The sequence below is a fragment of the Ovis canadensis genome, chromosome 25, assembly GCF_042477335.2.
Source record: "Ovis canadensis isolate MfBH-ARS-UI-01 breed Bighorn chromosome 25, ARS-UI_OviCan_v2, whole genome shotgun sequence".
In the NCBI taxonomy this organism is placed as follows: Eukaryota; Metazoa; Chordata; class Mammalia; order Artiodactyla; family Bovidae; genus Ovis; species Ovis canadensis.
Genome location: NC_091269.1, coordinates 61,013,133 through 61,035,972, shown reverse-complemented (window position 1 = coordinate 61,035,972; position 22,840 = coordinate 61,013,133). Strand labels below are relative to the sequence as shown.

At 52.4% G+C, this 22,840-nt stretch overlaps 1 protein-coding gene across 1 annotated transcript in view; it reads right to left on the bottom strand.

Moving 5' to 3' along the window:
- The window catches only part of CHAT (choline O-acetyltransferase), a 45,228-nt gene extending 24,254 nt beyond the window's left edge, over positions 1–20,974 (bottom strand). The window contains exons 1-6 of the mRNA XM_069571565.1: positions 20,909–20,974; positions 18,011–18,202; positions 17,290–17,408; positions 15,860–15,913; positions 13,116–13,296; positions 11,046–11,223 (exon numbers count right to left, since the gene is read on the bottom strand). Coding sequence (XP_069427666.1) covers positions 11,046–11,223; positions 13,116–13,296; positions 15,860–15,913; positions 17,290–17,408; positions 18,011–18,202; positions 20,909–20,974 — 790 coding nt within the window. The remainder of the gene's footprint in view (positions 1–11,045; positions 11,224–13,115; positions 13,297–15,859; positions 15,914–17,289; positions 17,409–18,010; positions 18,203–20,908) is intronic.
- Between the last annotated feature and the right edge of the window lie 1,866 nt (positions 20,975–22,840).

The following is a 22,840-nucleotide window of genomic DNA, read 5'->3' as shown; positions in this document are numbered from 1 at the left end:
GTGATCTTTACACTCCCAGCCCCTAGAGGCTGCGAGGACGCCAACAAGTATACATCCAAGCTCTATTCTATCTCCAAGAAACTCACATCAAATATACGGATCTTGCAGACGTCAAAAGGATATTAAGAGAATACTATGAACGTTACAGTGTCTGCCTGCAATGCCGGAGACTTGGGTTCGATCCCTGGGTTGGGAAGATCCCCTGGAGAAGGAAATGGCAACCCACTCCAGGATTCTTGCCTGGAGAATCCCATGGACGGAGGAGCCTGGTGGGCTACAGTTCACGGAGTCGCAAAAGAGTCAGACACAACTGAGCGACTTCACAGACATAAATTCGACAGCTTGGATGAAATGCACTAACCACTTAAAAAGTATAAACAACCACAATGCATAAAATATGAAACAAATAATTTGGAGAGCCCCCTAATTATTAAGGAAATTAAATCTGTAAGTTTAAAGTTTCCCCTCCTCACTAAAATCTCCAGGCCCTGATGGTTTCACTAGAGAATTCTACCAAACATTTAGGGAAGAATTAACCCCAATCTACACAATTTCTTCCAGACAATATAAGAAAAGCAAACACTCCCCAGTTCATCTTAGGAACCCAGTGTTACCACGACACCAAAACCAGATAAGATGGTACACCGCCCCGCCACCCATAACCACACACACACACCACACACACACACACACACACACACAACAACCCGCTACAGACAAGTAACCATCATTAATACAGAAACAAAGATAGCTAACAGTGGAGCAGCAAATAGAATTAAGCAACACGTAAAAAGTATATACTGTGACTAAGTGGGGCTCCTTCGGGGATGCAAACCTGGTTCCGTATCAGAAAATCAACTCACGTAATCCACAGCATTAACACACTGTTGAAAAATCACATGATTAGATCAATTGGTGAAGTACAAGTTACGAAGTCCAACATCTTATCATGATAAAATCTCAGAAAGCTAGGAATAGAGTGGAACATCTTCAACTTCATGAAAAGACACTGTCCCCCCAAAAAATGCATACAGCTAATGTACCCCAAACAAAAATGCATACAGCCAACATACGTAAGGGTGGAAAGACTGTGCCTCGCTCCGAAGATGAGGGACAAGAAGGATGCCCATTCCCACCACCGCTGTTCAACTAGTACTGGGAGTTCTGGCCACACGAAAAGGCAAGAAAAGGGAATAAAAAGAAAGATATCAGTAAGAAAAAGCTGCCTATTTTCATATGACATGATCTGTCTGTGTAGAAAATCATAAGGAATCTACCCCCAGAAAACTCCACCTGGAACTAACAGATGAGCTGGAAGTTCACAGGATATAAAATGAACATACAAAAACCCAACACCAGTGACAAAGAGATGAACACCAAAGAGAAAATGCAGTGTCATTTAGACCATCAAAACGAATGGAATTCCCCAGTGTGACTCTAACACAGGCATGCAGGGCGCATCTAAGGAAGTGCAAAACACCTAATGCAAAAATCACAGGTGGAAGTAAACGGAGAGGTGTATCGTGTTCATGCATGCGAAAAAGTGCAGTGGAGATGCCGATTCTCCCCAGGTTGGCACACAGGCTTAACCAGCTCCCATCAAAACCCCAGCAAGACTCTTCGTAGCTGTAGACGAGATTATTCTGAAATCTGTGTGAAAAGGCGAGGGAACTAGAATAGCTAAAACAGTTTTTAAAAAGAATAAAGTTGGAGGAATCAGTGTATCCGATTTGAAGACTTATCACAGAGCCAAGACCATGCAGTATCGGCAGACAGATGAACACACGGATCGATGGCAGAGAACAGAAAACCCCAAAATAGACTCACACAAATATGCCCGGCTGATTTTGACAAAGGTGCAAAAGTAATTTAACGGAGGAAGGATGGCTTTTTCAGCAAATATTACAGGAACATCTGTACATCCATAGGTACCCCTTCCTGAAACCTTGGATAAAAATCTGATACCTTACAAAAAATTAGCACAAAATAGATTGTCAGCTTAAATGTACAATGGTATAAAACTTTTAGGAGAAATTCATCTTTGGGATATGAGGACTAGACATATAATTCTTAGGCTTGTTGCCAAATGAATGATCCAAAAAGATAAAAAACTGATAAATTGGACTTCATCAAAACTAAAACCATTTCTTCAGTGAAACACCCTGTTAAGATGAAAAGATAAGCTCAGATTGGGAGAAAATATAAAGCCACATATCCAATAAAAGGTTAATAAAGAATATATAAGCAGCTCTCAGAACTCACTGGTTAAAAAAAAAAAAATCCAAAACCCAAAACCTAAGCCCCAAACAATCCAATCAGAAAATGAGCAGAAGACGAGAAATATTTCCCAAAAGGTGAGACATGGAGGGAAGAGTAGCACATGAAAAAATATTCAACAGCATTAGTCATCAGAGAAATGTAAATTACAGCCGCAATAAGATCCCTGCACATGTATCAGAAGGCAATAATAAAAGTAAAAAATAATGACAATGAAGAGAAACTTTCCCATGCATTGCTGATGGGAAAGTAAAATGGTACAGTCACTCTTAAAAACACTTTAGCGGTTTCCTGTAAAACGAAGCATGCAAATATCATATGACCTAGCAATTTCATTCTTGAACATCTGAAACGAAAACTTATGATCACACAAAAACCTATGTATATATTCACAGTAGCTTTATTTGTAGTAGCCAAAAAGTAGAGACAACTCAGATGTCCTTCAATGGGTGGATGGTTACGTCACTTATGTTGAAACATTCAAATTGTGGGATACAGAATGAACTATTCACACATACAATAACCGGGATGGATCTCTTCAGAGTATTATACTGAGTAAAAAACCCAGTCTCAGGAAGTTACACGCTGCATGATCCCATTTATATGACATTCTTGAAACAACATCATAGAAATGAAGGATGGATTAGTGGTTGCTAGGGATTAAGGCGGGGTGGAGTTGGAGGGAAAGTGGGTGCAGCCGTAAAGGGAACACCAGGGGTCCTTGTGGGGATGGAGATGTTCTCTGTCTTGACTGTATCAGCATCAGTGTCCTGGTTGTGACACTGTAATTTCGCAAGATGTCACCATTCCCTGCGGGGTAGGGCTGAACGGCACAAGCACGTTTATTCCATGCAAGTGCATGCGCGGCTATAATTATCTCCAAAGTTTAATTTAATTTTTTTAAAAAAAGAAGTCAGTAGCCAAGAACTGCTCTTCCCTCTGGGTTCCAGCTACCCTTCCCATAAAGACAGATTTAAAGAGCTATCACACTTTCAGAATTTCAGAATTAGGGGAGGGGTGGTAAGTGGTGAAAGGCAGGAGATACAAAAAGACAAACAAACCAACCAAAAACCCGCAACCTCTCAGCTGCCCTGAAACGGAACGTCACAGTGCTGCCCGTGAAATGGACAGTGAGGGCCAGAAAGAGGGCACACGGGGAGGAACGAGGGAGTGGAGGAGTCTGGAGTGTGTCCACGCAGGGCACGTGGCACCTGGGGAGCCGGGGGAGGCAAAAGAGCTCCCCAGAGTCAGTAAGAGTCAGGGCTCCACACCAGGATGATAGCCATTCAGTCTGAGGCCACGGGCCACTGTCACTGACTGCAAGAGCTGTGCCCATCCACACAAGTCCATTTTCAGCTCGCTGGATTTTTCAGGGTGGTTTTGGGCTTGGGAGAACATCCCCAGAGCGTTTCCCTGAATCTGGTAAGAGGTGTCCTGAGTGATCGCCCTCTGTGCAGCAGGCCCGGGAACCCCAGCTTTGGATCCCTTAGATGGCTGCCATCTCCCCATCCTGGCTTAAGGAGCCAGACTCAGAGCCTCAGCGAGGGGCCGGTCAAGCCCAGACCTCTCGCCCTGGACCACAGGCCTCTCCCTGTCTGGTTGCTCTCAACCAGGAAAGCCTTCACGCTTCCACTGTGAGAGGGAGGGGTTGGCCCAAAGAAAGAAAACAGCATTCAGCCTCAAGAGCCAGGAGATATTTCTGGGGCAATTGAATCAGAGAGGCTGTTATTGCTAATGTGTAATTGGTTTTAAAATCAGCAGGCTTGCCTATCTCTGGATGACAATATTTAAAGAGCAAGACGCCCCATCCCGAGTGGGTCTTGTAAACCATGACCGAGGAGGCCCTCTGCAGACACAGCAACCTTCTGTCAGTTCCCTCCTTGGAAGCTGTGGCTCAGCTCTAATTGGCTGCTGGGAATAAATATTTACGGGACTGTGCAAACGGAGGCATCTGCTTCCAAAGTCTGTTCACAGGATCTCCACTGCACCCGGGCAGGCGAGCCAGCAGAGGGGCGGATCTCCTAGCTGGCGATCCTTTTCCTGCAAATTGACAAGTGCTGTAGTCTTCCAGACTCAGGGCTGGATGTTTAATTAAATTTCTAGACAGAATAACGGTGTTGGCTCCTCCTGGGTTCAGGAAGGCCATAGCTTCACTTTGGGTGGGGAGGGAGGTCGTGAGAGGATGCACACAGCCCTCCTGAGGCCCAAATCTCACCCGAGTGCCAGGCCCTGAAGATGTCAGGCTGGGAGACAGATGTTCCCTGGTCACTCCCGGCTCCACCACCCTCCACCTAACCTGTGGGAGACACAGCCTCCTCTGCTCGTGAGCGTGTAAGTCCCACCTCACAGGCTGTTATGGAGACTTGCAGCAACAAGGGGCAGAAAGCACCCAGGACAGGGCCCAGCAATAAGGGGAACCTCCACACATGGTGGCTGCTAGCATCTGAATAAGTGGGTTCCACCCTGGACTGTACCTGAGGGTGCTTTAATAATACGAATTCCTTAGCCTCAATCCAGTGCTACTGGAAAATCACCAGGACCCAAGAATCTGGTTTGGTTTTTCTGATTTGTTTTTTCTGATTTCTCTAGATGACCCTCATATGGTCAACTAGCCCCAGCCACACTGACCCCACCCCACCTTGGTTTAGCCTCAAGTCTCACTTGGCACAGCAAGTCCTCGTGAACTATGAGATGCAGAGGGGTGAGGTCCCCCAATTCCCACAGGACTCCTAAGGGAGACCTTCCCTTTGATTCTATCTTGTCTACTCTTGTCCTGACGATTCTGTTTATTCTAGTCTCCCCAGCAAGATGGCAAATCCCAGGGGCAGAGACAGTCCCCGCAGGTCTTGCAGCCCTCAATGCCCCCAGGAGGCCCCTCAATGTGGACTGTGTCCCACTGGCAGCTCCTGGACCTCTGTGAGCTCCACCCTCTCCATGTCCTGGCAGAGGGTCAGGCTGGGCAGCCTGGGAGCTTACAGAGGGGGCCAAGCTGGTTGGGGGATCAGGGACCATCACTGGAAGGAGAGCGGGTTGATGCAATCAACCGCCTCTGTGGGTCTCAGCTGACCCCGTGGAAATTCAAGGGGGAATTTTGTCTGAGCTCAGGCTTCCTGCTCTAGGCATCCACCAGGACAAGGGGAGCTCAGCTTGGCTGAAACTTTCTACTGCACAATGCCAGCCTGGACCCAGTGCCCATGGACACTGGCCTCTGCCGGGGTCTCTGGAACGGAGGTAGAGATCTTGGGACTTCAGCTGAGATACCCTGGAAAGCTCAACCCATTTTCCAGTGTTAGTGGCGGTTCTCTCGAGAGCCAGAAAGACCCCCGGCCTCACCACAGTCAGCAGCTGCTCCTGGAACCAGGAGAGAGAGGGGCCTCAAAGAGGTCAGCGCTCTGGGAGCGTCATTTGCAACGATGGCCGCCCTCCCCAGCGCTCCCACCCCTGATGCTCCAGTGTCCCCTGGGTGGGCCTGGTCCTCCCCTGCTCTTCTCTCCTCCTTCCTGGGCTCTCCACAGTGCTTGACTGGCTCTCCCCTTGCCCTGTTAACCTTCTTTGAAAGTGTTCTGTTAACCTTTTGCAGCAACTGAAGGGTGCCCCCTCTGAGGGCCCACTTCCTTGCACCCCCTCCTAGAGGACTGTCATCTTCCCTCACACTCAGCCCAGCACCAGATGGGCAGGGGGCGTCCCCTCCCGGCTCCCAAATGACCCCCGTCCCCTCCGGCTCTCTCTGTGGAGCTGCAGCTGGTAGGCTTTCCTCTTCCCGCCACGCATTATCCTCCCTGTTGCTATGCTCCTCTGGCCTCCTCACAGGGCCCAACCACCAGGACCTGCCTCTAGCTCTTCCTCCCCATCACCACGCTGGTCATCCTTTCGGTAGCTTGAACATCCCTGTGCGTGGCCTGGCTGGCATCCTCTCTCGGCCGTTTGACCTCTCACCTTTGACAGTCAACCTCAGCACCTACTCCTACCACCTCATCTGGAGGCATGTCACTACCAGGACCCAGCCCCTCTGGAGCATCAGCTCATCTGGAGGCATGTCACTACCAGGACCCAGCCCCTCTGGAGCATCCGCTCATCTGGAGGCATGTCACTACCAGGACCCAGCCCTCTGGAGCATCAGCTCATATGGAGGCATGTCACTACCAGGACCCAGCCCCTCTGGAGCATCAGCTCATCTGGAGGCATGTCGCTACCAGGACCCAGCCCCTCTGGAGCATCAGCTCATCTGGAGGCATGTCGCTACCAGGACCCAGCCCCTCTGGAGCATCAGCTCATCTGGAGGCATGTCACTATCAGGACCCAGCCCCTCTGGAGCATCAGCTCATCTGGAGGCATGTCACTACCAGGACCCAGCCCCTCTGGAGCATCAGCTCATCTGGAGGCATGTCACTACCAGGACCCAACCCCTCTGGAGCATCAGCTCAAGCGCCCCATACCTTGACCACTCTGATTCCTGCTTCACACACTGTTACCTCCCACTGCAGCACGTCTCACCGACATCTCCAAGACCCTTCAGCCCCGCTGCCTGTTTCCACTCTCCACCATCCACCTCCATCTTTCACTTCCCTCCTGTGATGGGCTAAACTGTGTCCCCCCCAAAATCCCTAAGTTGAAGTCTAACCCCTGTCCCAGGGACTGTATTTGGAGACGAGGGTCTTTATACAGGTAATTAAAATGAGGTCACTGGGGTGGGACCTTAATCCAACATGACTGGTGTCCTTATAAGAGAAAGAGATGAGAACACAGACATCCTTGTACACAGAGGGAAGACAAGTGTAAAGATACAGGGAGGAGGCAGCCGTCCTGGTCAAGGAGAAAGGCCTCAGAAGAAACGCTGTGTTGACACCTTGACCTTGGACTTCTCGGCTCTGAAAGCGGGAGAAGAGAAGTGGCTGCTGTCTAAGCCCCACAAGGGTATAGCAGGGTGTTGTCGCAGCCTGAGCAGACTAACTCGCCGGCTTACTCAGTTCAGATCCCAGCATTCGAACCGTTCCCCTCCACACCCGCCTTCTCTCCCTCAGTTATACTCACTGACCTTGGCTAGACGACGGGCTCCTGGTAGAAGAACCAGCAACCCACCTTCTCAGCAACCCACCTTCTCCTTGCCTGAACCTCAGCACCTCAACATTATGTGTGGGGGAGAGGGGGGATTGCAAAATAATGGTATTGTTTCTTCTAAAGTGTCTGGCCCTCAAATATGAGCTCAACACAGTCCATGAACCTTAGCGAGTCTCCTGAGCAGGCTGTCTGTCTCACTTCCCATGAGGCTCTGTCACGCACTCTCTTCTGCCTCCAGGGCCCCGCTCACCACTGCTGGCCTGAGGCCAGGTTCGGCTTCCTTGTATCAGTCAAGGGCTCTGATTCTCTGTGCTCCATCTGCTTTTGCCTTGCAAGAATCCCACCCCTCCATCCGTCTCCTCTCTCCTCACTAACAATTTCACTTGCTGCATCACTTCCAGGCACTTACCTCTCCTACTGAAAACACTTCCCTTGACCCCCATCCTCTTCCAACCACTTCCATTTTTCTGCTCCTTCTAGTACCAAAACGTCTGAAAAGAACCACCCACCCTTAGCTGCTTCTGCTCAGTGACTGTCTCGTTAACAGTTTCTTCCTGCTGTGGGATGGCCTCCACCACCATACACCTTCCCCCCCGTCTAGTACTCTGGCCTGACTTTGGTGAAGGTCATGGCTGACTTAGGGTTGCCAAGCCCAGAGTCTCCTCTCTGTCCCATTCTCCCCAGAGTTCTCAGCAGCATCCGACATAGCTGGTGGCTCGCTCTCTTCCCTCTTGGATTCTGTGACTCATCTCCGGCTTTCGTCCTGACTTCACAGCCTGTTCTTTCTCTGTTCCCTCTGCATCTTTTCCTACCTGACCTCCAAGGCCCCGTCTTCCGTTTCCAGATGATCTCATCAAGGTCCATGACTTTAACTATCACTTCTGTGCTGATGGCTCTCAAATTTATATCTCTGTACCGACCTCTCCCTTGAGCTCCAGACACATAGATCTAACTTGACGTCTCTACTTAGATGGCCCGAGGCGTCGCATCCCTGATACACCAGGAGAGGACCTCTCCCTGCTGTATCGCTCCCCTCGGCTGGTTTTCATCTCAGTGAACGGTCCCACCACCTACTCAGTTGCTCACATCAAAAACCTAGGACTCCCCTGCGTCCACAAGCCCACTGTCTACACCTGTTTCTCTACGCTTGCCCTGCAAACAGGCTCATTAGTACCGTTTTTCTAAGGGGAGGGTGGGACGAATTAGGAGAGTGGTACATAGACTCTGATGTGAGGCAGACAGCGAGCAGGAGCTGCTGCGCAGCACGGGGAGCTCAGCTCTGCTCTGCGATGGCCCAGGGGGCTGGGATGGAGAGGGTGGGAGGCAGGCTCAGAGAGAGCTGGCGCTACATACATACAGCCGGCTCACTTTTGTTGTGCAGCAGAAACTAACATAATATTGTAAATTATACTCCAATAAAAGAAGTACATTTCTAATACATTTATTTTAAAAAAAGCTCATTCCTCTTTTCCTTGTTGTTGTTTCCACTTTGAAACTTCTCTAGACCCCACCCGTGTCTTTCCATCTTTCCGTCTTATCTTCACTCTCAACTCTAGCCCAAGCTGCCTTAATCTTTCACTTTGACACTCAAATCATTTCCTAAGTGGTTTCCCCGTTTTCCTTCTGTGGGAAGGGGCGCTCCAGAGAGGAGAGCTCAGTGAAGGATCAGATTCCCGCTGCAGATGACACAGCCAGTGCTAACTGGATTAATTAGATTTCCAGAGCGAAGCTGTGTGTGCACTCCCCTCCTTTCTGTCATGCTTCCTTTAGAAACAGCACTTCCATTCAGAAAGCCAGATCAAGTGCCATTAACAAATTAATTCCGATTAGCGCACCCAGGCACTCAGACCCCAAGGCAATCTTGGTCAGTCGTGCGGGGTGATGGCTTGGGCCTGGCCTGCTAATAAAGTGGGAAGCCTCCTGGAAGCAGAGGCAATTCTTCTGATGCTTGTCTCTGTCCCTGGAGGGGAGAAGAGTAGATGTGATTATACCATGGTCTCCTGAGGGAATTAACTCACTTTCAAATCATAAGTTATTAATTCTCCCATGTGGCCATTAGACTGGGAAGAAGAGGGTCACCTCTGGCATCTACCTGTGACCCACACAGCCTCCAATTCAAGACCATGCACTTGAAGGTGACCAAGATCTGAATGAAAGAAAATTAAGTGGTAAGTGGGAAATAAGGCTGGGGCCCAGCATCCTTACTGTCCTTCATTCCCTTATTTAACAAGCATGATTGGGGATTAACTGTGTTTGGGACAGCAGATTCAGAAGTTAAGCCAGGTAAGGCCCCTGTCCTCCTGGGTTTTACAGACTTGGGTGGCGGTGTGGGAAAGGGACAGATAATCAGCATGAATCAAACAGACAGAAAACTGACTTCAGAGAGTAAGAAATGCAACCAAGATGAAAACCAGGACAAGGGGCAGAGTGTGCTGGGGAGAGGCGGGGTGCTCCAGGAGAGTCTGGGGTGGACACCTAAGCTGAGCTGGGGACAGTGCAAGGAGCCAGCCAGCCCTGGAAGAAGAGCTTTCTAGGGAGAAGGGTGTGCCTGCTGCTGGACAGTCAAGCCCCATCACCTTCTCATTCTCCCGGTACGTCCAGCACGGCCATCTTTGCCGGCCAGACTGCTCTCCTCACGGTACTGGGCAGGTCAGATATGGCCCTGCTGGGCGGCTAGCGTTGCCTGCAGTTGGCCTGCCTGCCTGGACACTGTCCCTGCCTCCTGTCCCTCTCACTCATGTCACAGGGTTCCTACCTCTTCCCTCAAAGCCTTTCAAAAGCCTCCCAATTAGAAGGGCTCCCTCCCCTCTCTGAAGTCCTGGAGCATTTATTTAGTTGCTACTGGCTCTACTGCCTTACGTGGGGAGATACTGCATTACTAGGTACTTGAATCCATCCCCGATTCCTATCGAGGGGGCTGCTCAAGGCCAAGGGCTCCATCCTTTTTGTCCCTTACACACCCCAGGCCTAGCCCAGGTCCTCAGCTTACAGACACTCAAGAACTCTGAATGGTCACCTGGCTGGAACGAAAGCCCAAGGAGCAGATAAAGGCTCAAAGAAGTCCCACTCTTCATCTGGGAATGTAGGCAAGAAAGCAAGACTCTCCACACAGTTCCTGAGAATAGGGCTCGCTTTGGGTTTGAAAAGCAGTTTCCAGAAGGACAATGTGAAAAATGTACTGCTGTTGCTGGATTTCTTATGCGAAAGCTTAGAAACTTTCTTAAGAGCCGCAGCCAGAAGGATAAGAGCAGCTTGACGATGAAGAATTTTGGGACCAAGAAATCGCGTGAAGGAGGCAGCCAAGCACCCTTCCAGAGGTGGGCCCATCCCAAACCCCTACCTGACAGCCCTCCCAGCAGCTCAGATCCCGGAAACGAGCACCTCCCTTGCCCACCAGTAAAACTCCACTGCTTCACTGCAGCTGGCCTTCCTTCAACTCAGAACCTTGCCCCACACCATGCTCCCAGACATCCTCGGATTCCAGGGCTAGTCAGCCTCACCCAGAAAGTCAGCATGCCGTCAGATGAATTACAAGGGTACAAAAGGTGCCTTCAGCTGACCGCAGGATATGCCTTTGGGTCCTGGGCTGAAAGGAGGCCTGAGCTTCCCACGCTATGGCAAATGGGGATGAGGTACACCCCTGGAGGGAGGGAGGCCAATGGGTGTGAGGATGAGATGAGCATGGAGACGTGCTGGGTGCTGCTGCTGACCTTTCATGAGGACCGTCCTGGCCTCAGTCCACTCGCTCCTCCCGTCTGACGTCAGCAGGCCGATTGGAGGCAAGCGTTCATCCTCGTTGGAAGCCATTCTGACTATCTTTCTCAACTGAGTGAACAGATCCCCCTCACTGAGACGGCGGAAATTAATCACAACATCCAAGACAAAGAACTGTGGGGGAAACAGGTCAAAGACGTCACTCAGGGCGGCCCGCCCTAGACGTCAGGCCTTCCCCGAGCCTCTGCATGGGAGCAGGACGGGGCGGGGGACACTCAGGCCCCTGGTTCCCAAGGTACTTGATGGTTCAGAAGAGCCACAATGTGGGGACCAGCCTGACACTGTCTACTGTGCTGGACTCCAAGCTCTCCCAGATCAAAGAAGGCCAGATTAAACTTAACTAAAGAAAGTTTCTTTTCTGTAGTTCCTATTTGACGTAAAACCATTATATTTGTGGGAAACGGAGAGGAAACTGGTACATCTGCTTGCTGTTGGGGGCTGTGTCCATCAAAACTGAAAATGTGCGTGCCCTATGATTCAGTAACTGCTCCTGTAATGCATGCTTTAGTCTAAGGCTTAGAGAAACATACTTGTGCTCCGGGAGACATATAAAGGACTGCACATATCAGCCTTGTTGGCAATAGAAAATTGGTAGAGAGACCCCACTTGCTCTGCAGTAAGGGAATGGTTAAGCAAAACGGGCAGCGCCTGTCCAATGCATGTCTATCCAGCAGTTGAAAGGAATGACCTGGCTCTGGATACAGCTACAGGGACAGATTTCAAACACACTGGTGAGTGGAGAAAAAATGGCAGCAAATAACATGCAGAGAAAGATTAAAATGGAAGAACACCGCACAAAATGCTCCATGCAATGCATATGTACCTATACACGTGAGCTCGGGTGAGCTCTGTAGGTGAGGCCTGTGAACTGGCACTCAGTAGTTTCGCAGCTAGAGCCTCAGCATTGTAAAGGGTTCTACTCATAGTCCCAGGTCAAGATCGCTTCTCTGCTGACTGACGTGTGCCTGGCCCCATGCCCTGAGCAGCATACAGGTGGTCTGGTTCAGAGCGGGAGTCTTGCCAGCATTTCTAGGAGGGATGGATACTGTGGTGTGTGTGTGTGTGTGGCGGGGCGGGGGCCGCTGGGATGCTCTGGGTTTGACTTTTGAATGAAGGTGGAGAAAGCTTCTGTCCTGTGGCCAGCCCGGTGTCAGGTGGACTTCCAACCTGGGAACAGCCATCTTTCGATGGCAAACTTAGGGCTCCCAATTTAGACCGAAAATGTCACATGAGCCTAAGAAGAAACCACTACAGAAAAAAATTCCAGGGGAGCCCCCGGGCGGGCGTCAAAGTTGGGTTTTACTGAAAACAAATGGCTTTTCATCAGATGAAATATTCATGTGGAGCCTCAGTATATAAAACACTCCATCTGGCATCCCCTGGGCCTGCACAGGCTCTTCCGTGCTCCCTGGAGCCCAGTCTGAGGACCTGAGCTGCAGAGGTTAGAGCGTGGACTTGCAACATCGGCAGAGCGAGGAGTCCTCCCCACCCCTGGACAAGCCGCTTAACCTAAGTCTCGTCTCCTCGTGTGTCAGTGGAGACCCAAGGCCCCCTCTGCAAGGCCACCTAAGATCAGATGGGATGAGTGTAGATACCAGGCCCACCTGGACAGGGGTGCCCAGACAGTCTGTAAGCTGTCCATCTGTGTGTGGTCTCCAGGAAGGCCACGACCTGGGTGACTGCATGTGGAAGGGCTGAAGACATGCTGGGTCTCATCAACGACCCTCAGTCCATCCAGGCAGTTCACTGGACCTGACTTGGCTGGACAGGACTGAAATGGGAACCTCCCGAAGGCATCTCGACTGACGACGCTCCTCCTTCTTAAAATCCAACCAGTGGAGAGAAATGGGACTCACAGAAATCAAGAGACCCCATTTCGGGCCACCCTGCCCCAGCTCGCCGTGTGACTCTGGGAGGGGGCTGAACACCGTGGAGAAGCAGGGAGGGATGAACAGGTGTGCACCCTCCCCAGGCCCGAGAGGCTGCAGGAGCGAGGGGCCACTTACCTGGTTGCAGCAGGCCACAATGACGTGCTCTGGCTCAGGCATGACACTGCTCTTCTGGGCCACCAGCGTGTCCTGGGTGTGGCCGGGGAGCCGGTAGGAGGAGAAGAGCCCGTAGTATTGCTTCATACAGAGCGGCTGCCCTGATAGCTGGCCCTTGGCACAGTCGGTGGGGATGGAGCGGCTGGAGGGGGAGGGAGGGAAGAGAGGCCGGGAATCAAAATCGGTTGTACTCTAACCTGACGCCAGAACTGCATGGTGACGGCCGTTCAGGAGCTAGATTCCCGTTTTCCAAAGTAGCAGAAGGCCCCAGGGAGCCCCTCGTGTCCTCCGGCCTCCACTGGTCTCCCTCTCTCCAGCCTCACGCGCGACGTGTGCAGGCAGAGATCTGGCCGCTCCGGGCCTTTGCTACTGCTGCTGCTTGGCACGCCTTCAGCCTCAGCCCTGCACGCAACTGATCTGTTTAGAAAACTCCCTTCACTCTTCTGAGAGCTTCCTCCGTCATCAGCTCTTCCGGAAGCCTCCTTTGAGTTCAAGGTGGAAAGCTCTCTTTCTCCTAGATCTCAGCACGTCTCAGGCGCTTCCTTCCTCCTCCCCGCTTCCTCCTCTGCCTCCTGCTCTCTCCCTCTGTCTTTCCTCTTCCTGTTCCACCCTCCCCTCCACATTCCACCTCCCTTTCCCCTTCCTGCTTTTCTCTCTCTTTTTCTGCCTCTTTTTCCCTCCCTTCTTCCTTGCTTTCAGCCAACAAATGTGACTGAGCACCCTGCTGGACCAGGCACCATTCGAGCCTCTGGGGAGGCAGGTGCAAGCAAGAGCTGAGCTTCCTGTTCTAACGGGGCACAGGTCGGGGAGCAAAGAAAGAGGCAGGCAGTCAGATGGGGTGAGGAGACAGCGACTGGCAGGGCAGGAGTGACCAGGGATGGTCTCACTGAGGATCAGACTCCAGAGCTGAGCCCTGGGGTTAAGAGGCAGCCACGAGGTGAGCTGGGGCAGAGTGAGGCCGAGGGGGCTGGGTGGAGCATCCCACTGTCCTGCTGCTTCAAGTGTGGGTGTCAGACTGAACTGGAAGGACCAGCTGATGACAGGCTGATTGTGGGACTCCAGGGGGAGCTTTCAGAAACTTGTAACAACTTGACAGAGGACGTTTATATGTGCTAAATCTAACAAGGAAACAAGGGGTCTTGTGTTTTGTATCTATATGCCGTTTTCCTGCTAATTCAGTTGGTGGCTCAGATAGAAAAAAAAAAACTGCCTGCAATTCGGGAGACTTGGATTCGATTCCAGGGTCAGGAAGACCCCCTGGAGTAGGAAATGGCAACCTACTCCAGTATTCTTGCCTGCAAAATTCCATGGACAGAGAAGCTGGTGGGTTACAGTCCATGGGGTTACAAACAGTCGGGCAAGATTGAGCAACCAACACTTTCACTTTCAAAAACATTTTACTAAATAAAATATATATTGGTCCTTCACCATAGATTGTTTGAGGAACACTGGTCAAAGATGAAAGGAAGCCAGTCAAAGCTGAGTAAAGAGATGGACAGAGAAGTGGGGAGGCCTGTGGCCTCTTTGGCAGCAGAAGTCAGTGCCATTTCATTCTTGGGGCAGTGAAAGCCCCGGGAAGGCGAGAGCACTCAGGGGCATGATCTGATCCGCTTTGCTGTCATAAAGGCACTGGTTCTGGGTGGAGAATAGGTGGAAGCCGGTCATGGGAAGGAGGCTGTGGGCTGCTGGGAAGGTGACGGGCCTGGGGAGGGCGATGGGAGTAAGAGGAGGGTGTGAGTATGGGTTCTGGCTGCTGCTGCTGCTGCTGAGTCGCTCCAGTCGGGTCCGACTCTGTGCGACCCCATAGACGGCAGCCCACCAGGCTCCCCCGTCCCTGGGATTCTCCAGGCAAGAACACTGGAGTGGGTTGCCATTTCCTTCTCCAAGGCATGAAAGTGAAAAGTGAAAGTGAAGTAGCTCAGTCGTGTCCAACTCTTAGCGGCCCCATGGACTGCAGCCTACCAGGCTCCTCTGTCCATGGGATTTTTCCAGGCAAGAGCACTGGAGTGGGTTGCCATTGCCTTCTCCGATGGGTTCTGGAGGGAGTGTGATATCCCTGAGCTTGGACTAGATGAGCAGGCGAGGGAGAAAGATACTGCGGGTGACTTACAGGATCCTGGATTCACCACCGGGGCTGTGTGGCACGTTTACTGAGATGTCAGGACAAGGTAAAGGGCCTGCGGGGCATGGGGAGGGGGCCCAAGAGCCCACTGGGGATGACTCAGCTTGCAGTGACTAGGAGGCGCCCCAGTGGGGATGTCAGGGGCCAGATACTGGAGTGAGGGGCTCAGAGAGGATGCACACAGCTGCATTTGGTGCTGTTCATGTGCCTGTTTCGCTAGAGAGTCTGAGAACCTTTTGAAGACGGGGATGGGGCCTTATTTCCCTTCATCTTTCCAGCATCAATTTGAAAAGTGAAAAAAATCGGCAAACAATAAATGCTGGAGGGGATGTGGAGAAAAGGAAGCCCTCTTGCACTGCTGGTGGGAATGTAAATTGATACAGCCACTGTGGAGAGCAGTGTGGGGATTTGCTTAAAAACTAGGGATAAAGAGCTATCACATGACCCAGCAATACCACTACTGGGCATATACTCTGAGAAAATTGTAATTGAAAAAGACACATGTACTCCAATGTTCATAGCTCCTTGGCTAGGCAGACAGATGAACAGGGCACTACCCTTCCCAGGTGGGGCTCAGTCCTACCTGTCCAGCAGGGCCTTGTAGCTGAGCACACCGGAGATGAGGTTGGCGGCAAACCTGCAGAGAGAGATGAGGCCTAAGTCTCTCCTCTCTCCCAGGGGCCCTCCCTCCTTTCTCCCTCCTTCTTTCACCCCTTCTTCCTCTTTCTCTCCCCCTCTCCCTCCTTCCCTCCTCCTCTAGTCTCCCCATACTCATGGACCACCCACCAGATGACTGGCCTTAACGGTGCAATAATCAGATAGGGTTCCTGCTGCTCCATCCCTACCCCCGGCTGTCAGTTTCCTTCACAAACCTGAGACTAAAAATGCTCCTGAGGAGAGGAAACTGGAAGGTGAACGAGAGGAGGAGGAGGGAGAGGAAGCCAGGAGAGGCTGAGGAGCAGGCAGGAGGAGGCTCGACCGTTAGGGGCGGTGTTCTCCCAGGGGACGCCTGTGCTGGGCCTGGACTGGGCCCAAACCCAGGCTTCTGGGAGGTGCTGTCCGCAGAAAAAGGCACCAGAAAACCTTCCCATTGGACCCTATCATCTTAACTACCCATGGACGAAGAGCCTGGCTTAATTGCATCAGGAGGAAAACACCCCCCTTCAATGCAGTTTTGGGAACTGCACCCAGAAGTCCACATACTTCTCTGCCCAGGGAATGCCCAGCCGTAGGGGAAGGGGGAAGGCTGCCCACCCCCTCCCCCTCCAGCCAGCAGGTTGATTGGGCTGGCTGAAGAAGGAGGGGCGGGGGTCTTCCAGCCTGGATCAGAGGCCAAGGTGGACCCTGCCTCGTTTTTATTTCCTCCCTCTGAACTGTCCTCACGCTGCGCCACATTTTGGTCTTGAGGCCAGAGACCTGGGTTTGGCTCTTAGAGACCCTCCGCCCTGCTCCTCTCCTGCATAAATGGCCCCTCTGTTGCAGTCATCAGCGCACCCAGAGGCCGTTCCAGCGGCTCAGTGAGCTCTGAAATTGCAGCAGATGGCAGAGACTCTGGTGGCGGCTGGCGGGAAGGAGCCATTCCCACTCCCCGGGAGCCTCTGCTCAGAGCTGGGGGCTGCAGGGAGCACAGGCCTCTGAATCAGCCTGGGGCCGCGCATCCCAGTGGCAAGCCCCAACTTCAAGCACCAGTGGGATCAGAGGCTGCAGGTTTCCTCCCAGGACCTCAGCCAGGCCTGACTGCCGTGGGGGCACCTGGGGCCCATGACCTCCCCACCCCACCCCACTCCACCCCAAATAGATATACCTGAGGAAGACCTTGTGTTTGTTACCCACGTGCCCCTCACCTACCCTTCCTCTGACCCCTTGGCCTGGATGGCCACTGTCTCAGGGCCACTTGGCCTCAGAAAGCTCAGCCAAGGCACGAGCTTCAGCCTCTCCTTCCTGTGGGTGCGGCCAGGCCCCCTCCTCCAGGCAGACTCCCAAGCTATGAGCCCGGGAGCCCGGTGTCCTCACCTTAACTGGTCATTGGTGTCTTGGAAGTGCTGCCGGGCAAAGATCACAGCTGGGCTGGAGTTGACAGGCAGGGCCAGGCGATTGTTGAGATACATGTCGTTCAGCCAGTACTCGGACACCTGCCAAGGAGGGCGCCGTTACCCGCAGGGCTACGCACACCCTGCCTGGGGAACACGCCACCCCCACCTTGGCATCCCGGAAGCGGGACGGGGACCCTTCACGAGGTCATGTACTTTGTTTCATTCATTCATTCCTCAAGCATGCACTAAGCCCCAGTTACGGGCTGGAGCTTGTGGCTCCCTGAGCCACCCGCCTGCCCCTCAGCTCCACCCTTTCTTCCATCTCACTGTTCATCCTGCGTGAGGGCCGCTTCATCCGTGTCCCCTGCCCAGTCCTACGAGTGTCTCATTCCTGCCTTTCATCCCTCTCCCCTGACTTCATGCTACCCCCGGCTGCTCCCAACCCTATTACTCACCTGCCCCCATCTGCCTGCCATCTCTGTACCCTGTCTCTCCCCATGACCCCATCTCCATCTGCATCTGTCCCCTCTCAGCCTCTCACCCTTGCCCCTCACTACCCCTCTGGTTCTCCCCCATGCCTGTCCCTCCCTCTGCCCCGTCTTTGTCGCCTGCCCGCCCTCTATCCAAACCCCTCCGTCTTCTCATCTAGCTTCTGCCCTTTGCTCCAGGGGCTCCTCGTCTGCTGCCCCAGCAGCTCTTACCCAGTTGGCAGTCTTCTCCTGCCGTTCCAGCAGCTTCTGCTGCAGGGTCTCGCCGAGGCCGCCAGGGGCCCCAAACTGCTTCACGATGGCCTGGCTCCTCCTGAACTGCTCCTGGGGCACCAGGTGCTGCACGCACCGCAGGTAGGTGGCCAGGGTCTGCTGCAGCGGGGGCACAGGGAGTTTGGGCAGCCCCTGGAAGACAAGGTTCGCAGGCTCTTGTGCCTGTCCTTATGTGTGGGCCCTGCCTGTCCCCAGATTGATCCCCTGGGTCTGCCTCCATCTGTCCCATCCCTGTTCCCTACCCTGGGACGTGTCTGTTTCTAGAGCTCAGTTCAGCAGAGCTGTGAACTGAGGAGGCACCTGTTTGCTTTGTCCCACACCTCAGCCCTGCCCCAAGCAGGGGACCAAGTGCAGAGGAAAAGACCTTGATGCCGATCCCAGACAGAACAAACTGCGGCCCATCCGTGTGACCTCTGGCAAGTCACCCCCACCTCTGTGCCTCAGCTTCCTCCCCTGTAAAACGGAAGTAAGAAACTCTACTTCTTATAAGATCAAAGTGATCATGGATGTGAAAGTGCTTATAAACCATTAAGAATGAGTCTACGATCTGTTACTGATACTGACTGCTGGCCACTCTTAGTTTAGGAGCTGTTCCCAGCTGGGGCTCCACAATCCAACTGATCTCTGGACCCAAAGGGTGTGACTCTAATGGAGGGGTTTGGACAGGTGAAAGATGGAGAGAGGAATAGTTCACTGCCTGCCCTAATGACCAGAATTCTGCAAGATACTCCGATATTCATGATATGGGAGGCTGACTCGTGTACTCCTTATTAAATCCCTCCCTGTTATGAAACCCAGGGAAGGGCATTTAGCTCCATGTGGGACAGGGATGGGGGACGATTAAGTTCTTCCACTCTTAATCTCTCCAAGCTTCAGCTTCCTTATCCATAGACTTAAACAACAATCCCTAGCTGAGAGGGGCACAGGTAAATAAGAGAAACAACTGGCCCCAAATAGGCACATCATAAAGCGTCATGATGGGACCATCCTTACACCTCCCAAGGGATTGCTGAGAGAAAACCCATAGCTCCTGGGGTCCCAAAGCATCTCGAGAATCTCAGAGGAATTCCCCACCCACGTCCTCCTGATGTGAGTTTTCCAGTTAACAAGCTCTATCACTGCGGGATCTTGTGTGTTCAACAGGGCTGTGGCTTAGCCTGGGCAGGAATTTTTGTCCAGTTTTCAGGCGAGGAAACTGAGGGCCCAAGAGTGAAGAGACTATTCCAAAGTCATCCGGCCGTTCAATGGCAGAGTCAGCACCTGAAATAATCCACCCCCCGCCCCCCGCCCCTCCCGCTTCTTCCCACTCGGTCTTTCTCATTTTTGCTTCCTTTTCCATCCATCCTTCTTCTCCCTCACTTAGCTGGTCACAATGAGAAGCCAGGATTTTTCATATTACTCACTAAACTTTACAAAGCCGGCAAAAAGCGGACAGCCTTCTTTCAGGGCTTTCTCCTTGGTGGGGCGGTAAAGGGAGTGAGTTTTCTACCCCAGCCGGGCTGTGGGGTGAAGCGGGTCCCCTGAGTATTTGCCTGTGCCCTGCCCTGCTGCAGGGACTGAAGCGAGCTCCCTGCCCCTGGAGAGTGAGTGAGCTGGAGCGCATGCCCGGATGAGAGAAGGGGACCCGCCTGTCTGAGCCTGCTCCTCCAGAGCTCACTGCCCTAGCGGGAGGGAGGAGGGCTGCCCTGGGGAACACTCGAGGATGGGTCTGGGCAGCATTCTAGGTGGCCCAGCCCACTCCCAGAGAGCCAGGTCCAGCCTCCCTACCCTCTTCTCTCTCCTGGGGTCTTGGGGATCCGTTTGGTGGGTGAGTGGGGAAACGTGTACAGAAAGCCCAGTCCAGCTGGTGACTTGTCCAAGAGTGACTGCAGGTCTGGTTGGAGCCACGCTTCTTCAGGGCTGTGACAGGGACTCCGCCTGGGTCATGGGGGAATCAGTGATGCGGAAGAAGGAATGAAGCAGGAACTCTCTGCTGAAATGTCTCAGCCCCTCAGGGTTCTTCGCAGACTCTCATGGATTTCTGACTTTGCCTGGGTACAGAGACAGGGGCTTGTACGAATTTGGGTCCTGGGATCTTAGGTCAATAAACATTTCTGGGCAATTTATATGAGCCAGGTCCTGGGCTGAGCTCAAGAGACAATGGGGAGACAGAGTCTGCTCTCAAGGCAGCCTCAGTCCAAAGGGAGAGACAACAACAGAAGGGTTTGTCAGACTGTTTATCTAGACAACGTGGTGAGCAACTTCACAGAGAGAAGCCAGAAAGTTCTGATCAAGTTTTCAAATGAAGCCCTGGGGTGCAGGTTGGGGTAAAGAGGTGTCAAGAAGACAGCTGTGGCACACTCACTTTGGAAGGTGAGTATGATACGGAAGGAGGATGCCTGCCCGGGGAAGGACGGCAGTGTCTCAAGCTGGTGGGGAAGTTGGAGCCTTCAGGCTCCAGGGGCTGCGATGTGGCAAGGCTTAGAGCAGAGAATTCAGGCTCATCCTCAGGCAATCCCACTGGGCTCAAAGCCACTGGAAGCAGAACTTGCAGAGGGGGAGGCTCCGGGAGAAAAGAAAGTACCGGGCCCAGACCAAGGACTCTCCCTGGCTTTGGGGTTAGAAAGTGTAGCTGTCAGCATTCCCTCGGTATTCCCTGAAGACACTCCCAGCTCTGCCAGGCCCTCCCAGGCTCCTCAGCAAACTAGAGGCAGGGTTACAGCTGGCATTCATGCCCAGGAGAGCACAAGGCTAGGGGCCAGGCAACATTAGGAGGCCAGCCCCACTTAGTACTGTTCTGGAACAAGGGCTTGGGGATGGGGAGCAGGGATGAGAGAGGGGGCTTGAAACATCACTTACAGGCTCCTCCTCACTGCCCGGACTTTTTGCTGCCATCTTCGGGGGAGCTTTTTCACAGATGGGCATCTTGGTGACTTCTGATTGTGGACACAGAGGTGTGGACCTGGGGACCAAGAAGCAGACAGACATCAACACAACAGCCACCTAGACCTGCCACAGCACCCTTCACCTTCCACAGCCTGTCACCCTGCCCCTGTTCTGATCAGAAGGGTTCCCTGCGCCTGGGATCACCAGTCCCCCTGACCACAGCATCCTCTCTGCAGCTGCAAACAGGACAGGGGGGGGTCCTGAAGTGAGTCTCTGGCTGGCCCCTGCTCCACAAGACTGCTGTCATCCAGCCTCGACCTACCAGCCCAGAGCAGCACGGAAGGCAGCCGGGCTGGGCAAACCGACTCCAAATGCATAGGGGCCGCTGGCAGAGCCCTCGTGCGGCCTCGGCCTGCGCTGCGCAGGCTAAAGCCTCTCTTTCCCACTGGCTGCGAGCTTCTCCAGCTAAGACTGCACTTGTCATGTTCAGTTCCTCACCTCTGGGCCCTAGCCTGTGCCTGGCAGGAAGTAAAATCAGTGTTGGGTGGCTGAGCGCAAGGAATGCTCAGGCCCATGAACGGATACAAGGTCCTCTAAGTCTCTGGGCTGATCGCAGACTGGCCTGTGGCCGAGGCAGGGAGGACCCTGCTGGATGGGTTGTGACAGGCAGTCTCGAGGCTGCTGGCTCCCAGTGTAGGTGGCGTGAGAATGCTGCGGGGGACGGTACAGGGAAGCTGGGCAGCCCAGGCCCTAGGGGCCACCTGACTAGGCCTAGGAAGAGATGGATTGATTGTGAGGGTGCAGTAGAAGTCAGCCAGGCCAAGAGGGGCAAAAGCTTGTTTTTAAGGCTAGTGGGGCCCAACCTCTACCCCTAAGCATAAGTTTGAATCACCATGAGCTCCCACCCGTGGCTTCCAATCATCCATCCCCTATTATCTCCCAAGAGCCTAGATCTAAGGCTTAGCCCATTCTACCCTCAGGCAGGCAAGGTGGCGGAGGGGGTGTTGGGTGCAAGGCACAGTTAACTCAAAGACAGCGCATCCAGAAAGACAGATAATTCTGGCCCGGGGTGGAGGAGCCAGGGCTTGCCTGGCAGCACTGGGCAGAGAAGGTGGAGTCCTTGTGGGTCCCATGCCACCACACTGGGGACCAGGAGGGCCTTAGACCAGTGAGCGCCCTGGAGCATAGGCCTGTGGCTACGCACTGCAAGGCAGAAGCCGCAACATTCAAGGGCGAGTCAACCCTAGTGCCGTGGGAATTTTGAGAGGATGAGGAGGGCAAGGTCAGATTGGTGAGGGCCCTATAGACAGTGAAGCCAGTGCCTCTTCTTGCAGCAAAAGCCTACTGTCTCAGTATGTGTCTTTGTCTCTGGATAATATTGCAGAAGGTAATTTGTAATGAGCTCTCGGCCTAAAGAAGAGTAAGTGCTTATAAATCAAACAGTTCTGAATATAAGAAAAATTAAATGAATTTCAGCTTCACGTGAACTGGGAAATATTCAATATTAAATTAGTACCTAGTATTCATGCTTCAGTTAGTTGATCTAACTAATATAGACATGTCTTAAGAGTCATCAATATAATAATCAGTATAATACCTTCATTGTGCCAAGATTTAATATAAGCTAAATAAGATCCTATTATATCTGTTACACATTTGTCAGCAAGGAAAATAACTCAATGTGAAGAAACTTTTAAGACAAGATAATGTAAATTGGATAAGAGCTTTTGATAAACTCTCTTAATAATTATGCTTTAGGAATGTCTATCTATTTTAGTCCCTCCAGACAGTCAACACCTTGAAATTTTAGAGTTGTGCTAAATTAAGTGATGAAAGTTTGTTGAACAGCTAGTTCACTCCCAAATAAAATAAGACGCTAAATCATTAATTACTGAATACTGTCTT